General features: G+C 39.5%; 1 protein-coding gene across 1 annotated transcript; it reads right to left on the minus strand.

Annotated features, from left to right (window-relative positions):
* Window positions 1–9,321: 9,321 nt before the first annotated feature.
* LOC138046123 (BTB/POZ domain-containing protein 6-like) lies at window positions 9,322–10,440 on the minus strand. Its single transcript, XM_068892802.1, has one exon. It carries the CDS (start codon window positions 10,438–10,440, stop codon window positions 9,322–9,324), a length of 1,119 nt encoding a protein of 372 aa, XP_068748903.1.
* Between the last annotated feature and the right edge of the window lie 1,397 nt (window positions 10,441–11,837).

The following is an 11,837-nucleotide window of genomic DNA, read 5'->3' on the forward strand; positions in this document are numbered from 1 at the left end:
GGTCTGTGCGCTGCAGCGTTTCTGCGTTATTTGTCAAAGTGTCTCACGCAACTTTATAGAGTTTATAATCCTGGAAAGTCAAGTTCATCGCCTCGTTCTCGCCCTTTGGCGTGGTACTGTGTTCCAATAGACGTATTGCGTGACAAGTCATATTTTATATAATGCGTGATACGTTTTATTGCAACAAGTTTTATATATGGCGTGACAAGAGTTATATTTTCAAACATGTTTTATATACGGCGTGCAAGTTTTATGTTTTGTAGCAAGTTTTATGTATAAACTAAGATGTTTTAATCAAATGAAACCATGTTGCCTCGCAGTTATGAGCGCAAATTCAATTGCGTCGAGAAGCCTGAAAAATTTCAGGACTTCAACGGGGTTTGAACCCGCGACCTCGCGATACCGGTGCGATGCTCTAACCAACAGAGCTATGAAGCCACTAACGTTGGGAGCCGGTCACTTCTGGGTTCACAACTTCCTGTGATAAGTAATGATGAGTGAAAGATAATTATGAAATACATCATATATTTTTGCACTGCGGGTATGAAATCAAATGATTATATGTTACCTCGCAGTTGTAATTGATGTATTTCATATTTATATTTCACTCATCATTATCAGACTTAAAATGTCTCTATCAGTGAATCAAACAATCAAACTTCTGTAAATCGAGAGGGCTTTCTAACAATGCAACCACTAGAAGTCCCAACTTCTGTTTGAAGTAAACTGGGCTGTTGACTTGCACAGGTAGGTACAGCTGACATAGCTGACGTCACACTGCATGGTGTCACAATCTGTGGTGGTTCTTCTGACTCAGAATGTAGAAATCCCGCAAGTGGTCCTGCCGCTCGCGGCTCCATGTTAACATCCAACTCTTGTTCATCCTGCACTCTCAGTGGGACTATTCTATGTACGCAGGTGTCTGCGGTTCCTACGCACCACGCCGTTTGGTGTCTGGATCATATACGACCTAGGACCCGTGCTGCGATTGATTTCACAGGTCTTTCAAACTTTTTGCTGATCTAGCCTCACACGAACTGAATCTCCTGGCTGTAGATCTGAAAAAGGTCGCACACCATGCCTCTTGTCAATTTGCCGGCTAACCGATAACAAGTGACTCGAGCCAGGGGGAAAAAGCAAAGACTTAGCACTCGCCTCCCATCAAGGTGGCCCGGATTCGAATCCCGGTCCCGGCGTCATATGTGTGTTGAGTTTGTTGTTGGGTTTTTACTCTGCTCTGAGAGGTTTTTATCCGGGTTCTGCGGTTTTCCCCTGTCCTCAAGAACCAACACTTCTAAATTCCAATTGGATCGGATGCAGGACCTCGCTGAAAACCACTTTTGGGTGAGTGGAGCTTTCTCGGTAAATATCAATAAATAAATTAATTGATTAATCACTGATTACATGATATTGGCGTATTTCTTCCGGTGCATATTTAGGGTACTTTGGCCATCCACGGACGGTATAATCGAGAACACGTCTCAGCTGTGGATCTGATGCAGTAGCGCACCTGGTCTGTTCAATCTTCTCTTGCCATTTTGACTGCATCAATATACTCTTTGACATCTTGTGTGTCTGATGTCTCTGGCAGGGCTGCTAGAGGATTTCTTGAAAGAGTATCAGCAACTACTTGTTCCTTTCCAGACACATGTTTAGGCTTCACTCTGAAGCTCATCAAGCGCATAAGAAGACGCTGACATCTTAAGGGTGCTCTATCCAGATCGTGATGGTTGATCAGTGATACCAACGGCTCATGATCTGTCAAAAGCTGAAAAAACTCCAGAACACAAAGATAACGAGAAAGCTTCTTACATGCCCACACGGCCGCTTATTTTTGTTTATTTTTATTTTTTTGTCAATTTGGGCATACTTCTTTTCTGAATCCGTGAAAGTACGAGACGCAAATGCAACAGGACGTAACTGGTCACCGTGCTTCTGTATAAGAACACCGCCTAGTCCATGCTGCTTGCATCTGCGCTAACCGCTGTAGGCTTGTGGATATCATAGAAAGCTAGGACAAGTGCTGTGGTAACCATGGCTTTGACCTTGTCGAACACTTCGTTCTGTTGATGGAGCCAATTCCAGGCACTTTCACATTTAAGTAATTCACTAATTGGACTGATCACACGCCGGATAGGTTTGGTAAGAATCTTACCAGGTAAATGATCATTCCCAGCACTTGACTCAATTCTGGTACATTATGTGGCGCAGAAAGTTCTTAAATTGCTTTGCCTTTATCTGAGTCTGCGTTCAGCCCTTCTTTGCTAGCAACATTTCCAAAATAGCATATCTTAGGCTTTCTGATTTCACATTTTTCCTCTTTCAATCGTCTCGAACACTTGCTGAAGTCTTGCATCATGTTTTGCCTCAGATCTGCCAAAGGCAATAATGTCATCTTGGAAAACAGCCACGCCTTGAAGTTACTGATCCTTGAGGAGGTTGGTCATTCTTTTCTGAAAAATGTCTGGAGCAGACGTTATCCCAAATGTTAGCCGGCGGAAACAGAACCGACCACTTGGTGTAATAAAGGTTGTCAACCTTGAGCTTTCTGGATGTCAAGGTACCTGCCAATAACCACTTCATGCATCTAAGTTTGAAAACACTTTGGCTCCTGCCAATTTTGGAGCAACATCTTCCAAAGTAGGAAGAATGTATGTTTCCCTCTTAGCTGCTTCATTCAACTTCCTGAGGTCAACACAAATTCTAATTTTACGATTGGGTTTTACAACGGGAACTATAGGGGCACACCAGTTAGGTGGGTCTGTGATGTCCTCAATAATCCCTGCTTCTAACATGCGATCTACCTCTTCCTTTACTTTTGAAGTAAGGGAATTTTCTTGGCAGTATTAACACAATATGGATTTGCATTGTCAGTGAGCTCAATCTTGACTGGCTCACAGTTCATAAGACCAATGTCACCAAACACATTAGCAATCGTTTCTTCCACACGCTGAACTAAACATTAGGCATGCTACATGACGACTTAGAGATTGTTTACACAGTCTCCTTCAATGACAAAGATATCAACACAGTACAGTTTGTTCTTATGGGAAATGCTTGCTGTAAACTGACCTTTGCAACTGAGCATTCCACCTGGACTAAACAGTTCAGCAATTGAAGGCTTCTGCTTAGGACGCTGAGGTAAGGCTTGATAAGTCGGCACAGAGATGACAGCGATATCGACTCCTGTATCGAACTTCATCTTCATCTGTGTAACACAACAATCGCAAGAATCATAGGAATTGACCTCTCCAAGAAAAAAGTGCTTATTATTTCCGCCCCTTCTTGACGTTACCTCTCTCACAGACCTGCAAATCAAGTCGTTTCACTGTCAGGCGACAAAAAAATAAATCATCTAAACCGCTCAATAAAAAAAGCCAAGAAAACACGTCTGTGTGGTTCACCATTTTTAACGGTTATTGGCCGAAACGTCTCACGAAACTGTTAAGAGCTATAGACGAGGCGCCATTTTGGTACACCACAATGGCCGCCGGAAATCAACAAAATTCGCTTTGCCACGAAAACAAGCGTTCTTTGTAACTCATGAACTGGGGCAAATACGTATCAACACAATCTCTTAAGATTTGAAACGTTGCAACTGTTGAAAGTTAAAAGGGAAGGCCTTTTTTCCGCTGTATGTTCAGAATAAAAGACGCTACGACTCTAAAAACTTGTAAAAATATTTAAATCTAGCCTAATTTTCCAGGTAATGCAGGTAAAATATTCGCGATTTTCATTTTAGAATTTAATGACGTAGCGTGAGTATTCTTGGGAACTTTTTAGGGCAAGGGCGTAGCTAGGGGGGTCCTGGGGTGCCCATGACTCCCCTCCTTTGTAAGCCTTTTTTTAAGCAAACAACCTACAATATTCAGGTGGCGAAAACGCCACAATCTAGTGAGTACCCTCTGTTTGACACAGTGTGCCCCCCCTCCCCCCCTCATTTGAGAATATTTTGCAAGGCTCTGTCTTTCTTTATCAGAGTACTACGTTTTACTGAGACGTTCCAATGCATGTATAATCAGTGATATGGCGTGTAATATGATACAGTATTTAAAACAGAGAATTTAACGGACTTAACGGATGCGGTACAATGATAATAATAATAATAATAATAATAATAATAATAATAATAATAATAATAATAGGAACGATAAAAACTGAAATGATATAACGATAAAACTTGTTTTTCTTTTTAAACCTAAAGGTTCAATTGTGTTAGCTATGTTTATGAGATATGTGATTGGAATGAAGGAGTTAGAGTGGAATAAAGACAGACAGCGCATGCTCTATAAATAATATATCATGGGTTAAATGTGGACATGTAATTAAAAGTTTGCATAAAATTCTGGAGATTGATTACAAGGCACAAAAACGAGAAATGAGCGATGGAATAGTGCTACCTTTATTCTACTAAGGCCGATTTAAACGATTTTAACATTTGACCAACATTCGTTCAACAAAAGTTGAACGGTTTTTAGGCAAATGTTGGACGCAAAAAATAAGTTGTGCGGAGGCCGTTCAAATGGGTCCAACATTGTGCCAACAAAAGAACGAACACTTTCGCGAAATTTGATTGAGAGGGACTAAGAAATAGAAACCAGACTCTCTTGTCTATTTTGCGTTTTCAAGACGATCGACAAATTCTACAAAGGATGATCATGCGTTAAACGTTTTTGCACTCGCAATACTAATTGTGATTGTTGTCACAACGTAGACAATGGTTACAATGTACATACTAGTGCTGCCAGGGTACGCATGAAGAGAAAGGAATGAAAGTAATTCTGAACTTGCCGACTAGAAATGAACGAACGAACGAACGAACGAATGAATGAATGAATGAATGAATAAAGCTCAGTAAGAATAGCGATGGAAGTGTAAAAGCTGTTGTACTGGGAAAACAGTCTCAATCTGTAATTTCGTTTGACAGCCTTACAAAACAGTCAAAACTGACCATTCTCTTTAAGTTTAAGTACATCAGTGTCATATTACCCGTTTATAGATGTCAATCAAAACTGTTTACAAGTTTAAATTCTATCTATGAAATGTGACGTTTTTACTTGAAGTGTTGCCAAAATGTATTTCGGTAATATGAGTGTAGCGATGCCAGTACACGAATTGAGACAGGAAGGGAAGAGTACAATATAAGGCCCGGTTCAAACGTCGCATTTCACATGTGCCGAATATAACTCCTATTTTAGGCGACTGAAACAATTAAATGCGGCATTTGATTCAAACGTCGAATTTCCACTCGGAGACTGTATCCAAAATGCCAACAGCGTCATCTTGGCCTTCACTCGACTCGCGCCTTTTCATCGTATCATTGAAGCAGGTCTCACTACATGCCACAGATTTTCCCTCTTTCCACCCAGGAGTGTCCTCTTCATTTTCAAACACCGAGCACCTCATACAATAATAATTGCTGCACTTCAAACATGTATATTTTGTTTTTGAAAAGCATAAACTGCACATTCCTTCGCCTCCCGCCATTTTTTAAATTGCTGTTTACACTCTTCTGCGCATGACATTTACGGATTATGGTTTGCTAAATGAATCATAATAATTTACTATAATTTATGCATTATATTCGGCACATGTGAAATGCGACGTCTGAATCAAACGTCGAACTTAAGTCGCATATTCGACTGTTTCAGTCGCAGATTCGACTGAAGTCGAATTTAACTCAAACTGTCCAGTTTAATTGATTCAAACGTCGCATTTCACACGCAGTCAACTCTCGAGTTATATTCGGCACATATGAAATGCGACGTTTGAACCGGGCCTACGTTGTATTTTTAAAAAAGGAGGGGTATTTGTTTCATTACGCGAATCATCATGTTTTGATCAAATCTGAAGATAGTTGTATCTATTATTTGATTCCGCTACAAGAAATAGTTTGAATATGCATGATGAAAATGGCACTGCTCATTGTTAATGTGTTGATATTTTAAATCAGAGTAGTGTTTTCTGTCGTTCACATGAATTTTAAACATCAAATAATTGAGTATTTAAAAATATATTTAGTGGGCAAACACAATTGCTTTGCACACTCTGCTCGAGCGTTTTTCATTTTTGTCCATTTCTTTGCCGTCGTCAGCAAAACAACAACGTGAAATAACCAAATATGAAGTTTTAGGAAGGACGTCAGCACTTGGAGATAAATTTACAGTTTCTCCCCAAAATTAAGCGTGACTCATATCAGTTTCATTTTTGAAGGACTGCCACACCATTGCCACGTTAAAAAGCTTGGAATAGTCTCGAAGTGATTACAATAACGGAATTTATGCTTTGAGATGAAAGACTTACAAAAGCATAATATTATTGTCGTCCCCTCGAAACATTGCTAATCAGAATACATCCGCCAACAAATAAAGTAAAACTTATTGCCAAGTAATTCCGCGGATAGGTTATCTACACGATCATGCACATGTCTGAAGCGGGAACAAAAACAAAATCCTTCCGCTGACTGAAAGTATTTCGTGTCCAGAAAATCAGGGTAACGCCTGGACTTAAACCAAAACCCTAACCCACTGACGTTACGAGAATCCACAAATGACCAGCTCCCAACGTCAGTGGCTTCATAGCTCAGTTAACGTTGGTTAGAGCGTCGCACCGGTATCGCAAGGTCACGTGTTTAAACCCCGTTGAAGTCCTGAATTTTTCAGGCTTCTCTACGCAATTGCTAAAATTGCGTTCATAATTGCGAGGATCATAACATTTCGTTCATTGATTTATTCATCACGGAAACACTTGAATCCACAAATGACCAGCTCCTAACGTCCGTGGCTTCAATACAATACAATACATATACCTTATACCGAGTTGTGCTGTATTATGACGAGCCCGCTAGGGCGAGCTAAAACACAGAAAATCCACAATTTTCCAGTGAAAAAATCATAATCTTGATGTGATCATCTTTTTACAGTTTTTACTCTAAAACTGCTAAAATTACTGCCAAAAACCAGTTTTCACAAAAAGTTGCGTTTCAGGCTGAAACGAACGTTTTGCACAATTTTCTAGTGTGACTTAGATTTTTACCTAATCATAACCTCGTAGAAATACTCTGTGATACTACACACCAAAACATCTTATAAGCTATTTATTATACAGCATTATTTTTTTTTTGCACTAATTCTTAGCAAATGAATTATAAACAACTGAGAACGTGCGAGAAATTTGTGCGTGCGGGACAACGTCAGCAACTAAACTTGTCAAGCCGGTTTTCTACTGTACAATAACCAAGTGTACAAATAGCTAACTGTACAATACCGTGGAATATTTGTACTCGTTTCGTGCGTTTTTTGTACAAAAACTAACGTAGTTGGATGATAAAATGCAATACAGTACAATACAATACAATTTTATTTCCTCTTGACGTGGTTACTTAATTTAGTTTAAAACGTTTCAAAGTTGCCAATGATGCTTCTATTGTATTAAGTAAACGTGCTTGAGCAGGGTGGCCAAATAAACCATTCGGTTCCTACTTGGCCCCCATGTTGCCTAATGATGTTACATTACTTTGATAAAGGCGAAATAAAACAGAAGAGGGTGCGTGGAAACACAGAACAAGGTTCTGAAAAATATTAATTGCAGTAAAGTAATATATAGTAGAGGTAAGGCGGAGAAGTTCTAAGAAGGAAGGAGGTTTGTATACAGTGCAAAAGATAATGCTCACTTTCAACAGACCAGTTATTTTGAGAATTGCTTAGAGAGCAAGTAATGTTTGATATTTTTAGAGAAAGTGTACATAGTCAAATCTCTAAGGTATTGTGGGATAGACTTCCAAAGATCATTAGCTTTAAATGAAATAATCTACTTGCCAGTGTTCGTCCTTACATATGGCTTATTTAAGTTTTATTGGGTTGCATATCTGGTATTGTAGCTATGCACTTCGCTAAAATACTGAAAGGTGTTGCGAAATATATCGGGTTGTAGACCTTTGAGATATAGGTGTTGCCCCATGTCAAAATTGCGTATGATGTGTAAGGATAAATGAGGTTATAGTAAATTTGCTTAAGTTGCTTTAAAGATAGGTAATGTCTTAGCTTTGATAACGTCGATATTCCTGGCGATTCGAGAGCTGATATACGAAATATGACAGTTCCATGAGACGCAGTTATCAATCTCGATATCAATCGGCATTAACCCTAGTAGATACTTAATATGATTCTTACGGACTAAAGAATGGCTCGTTCCATCGCTACTTCTAATTTGAATATTTAAAGGCATATCCATTTTCCTGGTAGACTTGATTATCATAAAATTAGTTTTTGTCCCGAATTTTTCAGGATTCACTCAGTAAGAAAAGAGTTTCTTGCAAACTTTCTGGAGGAAAAAATAAACTAGAAATTCCTCCAGTTTTTTACTAAGTGTACATGTCCTGAGATGATGGATTTCCTTCTCAAACTCAAACTCTCCGCGACGTCAATGCCACAATTTCATGTCCACCTCTTCTCGATGAGGATTTTGTAGTCTGCATGACTCAGTTAAATTAAGTGCTGAATTAAACACATGCTCTAATGGTTCTAGTTCACATTGTAAACTTTAAAATGCCAGTTTCAGAGATCTTATAGCACTCCCTACAGCCTGGTAACTTCAAACAAATTCGAAGAAGGAAACAGGGAAACAACGTAATCTTGAAACAGTTGAAAGTCCTTGAAAAGTACTTTAGCATTGCCTGTTATCAGATCCTTTATTTTTTTATAACCTGCATTAGCCCTATGTTAAAGGAACATAGTCTTGTGGCAGTTCTTATCATTGAGTTATTCCAAATATAGCAACTATTCAAATCAGCTTTAGAAGAAAAGGATTCTCTCAGTGTAATTCAAACCTGCCTACAGCTCAACGAGTTCTTCAATGCAAGCATTTTTGAGCCTCTCTTTGAGCTACATTATAAAGAAAACCAATGGCCTGTTTCTCAAAAGTCCCGAAACTTTTCGGGCCTATTTCGGGTTCCACAATTCCCTTTATATCTTCGCAACGGCAGGGTCTAAGCCATCAAAACTTTGCAATCCTCTTTGTTTTTCTTACATCAAAAACATGTTAAAGGATTAGCTTTTCAAACTAAGCAGATTGCAGTTTGACGACTGGCTTTTCGGGCCCGAAAAGCTATGGGGACTTTCGAGAAACAGGCCCCAAGTCTCTTCTTACCAAAATTGAAATCTGTTCTGAAGTTTTTGTTCTATCAGACCGGCCATTTCTTTTTCCTTCCTAACCTTACGAAACCATCTCGACCTTCTACCCACATACGACCTCCTTCCAAATCCTTCCTTTCATCGTCGCTTTCGGATTCTAACGAAATATTGATAGCTGTTCTGTTTTTGTTCAAACTGACGTATTTTCAATTTCCTTTCGAATCCTTGCCCATACACCTCTTCGACCTTCCTCGTCGCTTTCGCATTCTCTTACTGCCACATTTCTCTCTTCTAACCAGTGTGGTGACCCAGCTTTTTTTACCGCACGTCTCTTTCTTTTTTCTTTTTTCTTTGCTATTGGACTTAATCTTGTATATAAGTCTTCGGAAGTATCTTCAAGTGCTTCAACATTTTCAAACCGCTTCATTATATTAAGACAATCAGCTTTGGCCCGCAATGGCCCGGATCGTTTTGAAACTGGAAATTCAATTGGGAAACTGTCCTTTGAACTGAAATATTTAATCAAAGTGGAAACTTCATCATAAGAGAGAATTTTGCTGTCCATAACAACAAAGGCAAATTCATCCTGCTTCATAATAGGGAAGCGAATTGCCTTCATAATCCGTTCTCCGATAATTTTTCGTTTCTCTTCTCCATCTGCGACCATGGTTTGCCTTGCTACTTCCATTTCTGCCCACTGAACCACACCTTTAAACAATTCCGCTTCCGGGATGTCAAGGGTATCCCTTTCAACCAATTCTTCAAGTAAAGGCCTTTCAATCATCGCAAATCCTTCCGATTTCACAGCAGCCGAAGTTTGTTTGTCGATCATCTCCCAGCATCGATCCACTAACTGCTCCTCGTCATATTTACGTGCAGACACCAAGATGTTAAACACATTGGATGGATCTAAGTGATCCTGCAAATATTTCGTGCATTTAACGGCCAGAGAAGGCACAATATATTTCTTCGCCAAATACAACACTTTCATGACATTACTTCCGCTTAATTTCACTTCATCACTGTACAAGTAACGAAACAACTCCAACAGACTCTCGTATTGACAGTGAGGCAGTTCAATAGAGTCACTAGTCTCCGCTAGGTCACCGTAAAACATGGCTTCAAACACAGGACTGCCAATTGACAGCATTAACTTGTGAGCTGGAATCGCTATTTTGCTTTCACTTTCGCCATCGCTCTTGCGAACCACAAACTTCACATCGCTGAAGAGGTCGTTGTTAAACATAAACTTGCTTCTTTCTCTGATAGTGGGTTTCTTTGTTTGCCAGCTTTCCTGACGGACCGACATGTTTTCTCTGTAATGATAAACAGCTGTCGAATGAACAAGAAAATGAGATTGGAACGTTTAAACACTGATTTTGTCCTGGGATGCAGCCTCCTTCCCTTGTGAGCGAAGTATCGCGTGACATAACTATATGGCGTGATCTACGAACAATTCAACCTCGCTCCCAGAAACGAAATAGGTCCGCAATGCGTACATGTGTGCTTTCAGTACATGTTGAGTTCGCCCATTGAGCCCAAATTGTGTACAAGTCAACTATTCAGCCCTTATTACTGGGTTGCCAGTATGGCAATCCCAGTCGGAAAGTGGGTGGGATTTGTTTGTTTTATTTTTTTTTCTTTTTATTTTTTTTTCCGTGTCGGTAAAACTCTTGCCTGTCACTCCCCTGGTAAGTGGTGTCTTTGTGCATAGAGGCTTCTGCGCGTATTTTCTTAGGATTGCGAGGGTAGTGGATCTGCGTAGATCTCTCTGGTGGACATAGTAGAATCATTAAGTTAGGCTGCAATCGCTTCGGAAGTCATGTAACGCGCATGGTGTTTTAGTGGATCCTTAAACAAAATATACCCTTATGGAGCTCAATAATGGAAAATCAGTTGGATAAAATAGGCAGGCGGTGAAAAGCCAACACCTGGAATCTCAAAAGCGACGAGTAATGGACTTCGACAACAATCTATCGCCCGTCGAGCCGAAATCAAAGTGAGCTGTATTTCTAAAATAATATTTTACGAAGTGTGCTCTTATGTAGAACACTGAAACCAAATGGAAAATTCTCTGGTAACTTATGGGTTCAACAAAGACAGAGAACGAATCGAACACCTTAACCACGTGGATCTGTGATCAACTCTGCACAGTCTTCAGGTGAAAAAAAATTGGAAATGTGACAGCCAAGAATTATTTGAAAGAAAGCTTTTCGTCTATTTTGTGCTTTATTTTTCAATGAAAAGGTTCTTCATGGAAACGGTTTGATCCTGAAATTTTAGTCTGTTGTAATATTGCGCATATTTGACACGACTGAGTTTTTTCTCTTCACAGACGTAATGAAACAGGAAGGGGTTTTTGCCTCTAACAGCAAATATGTTGTTTGTTTCAAAAAATTGTTCGCTGGAAAAGGTGGCCTTTATGAATTCGTCATGTTTTATAATATGCGAGCTTAACTGGATAGTTTTTATGGCAATAGTAAAGCATTTTCGTGTCAAAATAGGGTTAGCGTCTTTCTGTTGTGCTAACTTAATTAAATATAAATATACATTCTGACTCGCGAGTTTGTTATTCTCGTTAACCAGCAATGGCGTCGAAAGTCATTGCAACGCGAACGGCGTTTTAGTGCATCTTTTATGTTGCTTGTTTGAATAAAATGTTTCACTGGAAAAGGATTCTGTGATATTTTCTGCCTTTGTGAATTA

The sequence above is a fragment of the Montipora capricornis genome, chromosome 4 (assembly GCF_036669925.1).
Source record: "Montipora capricornis isolate CH-2021 chromosome 4, ASM3666992v2, whole genome shotgun sequence".
NCBI lineage: Eukaryota > Metazoa > Cnidaria > Anthozoa > Scleractinia > Acroporidae > Montipora > Montipora capricornis.

Excerpts from the sequence above, each read along its gene's own strand:
- LOC138046123 (XM_068892802.1), bottom strand. The coding sequence starts at position 10,440 with ATGTCGGTCCGTCAGGAAAGCTGGCAAACAAAGAAACCCACTATCAGA.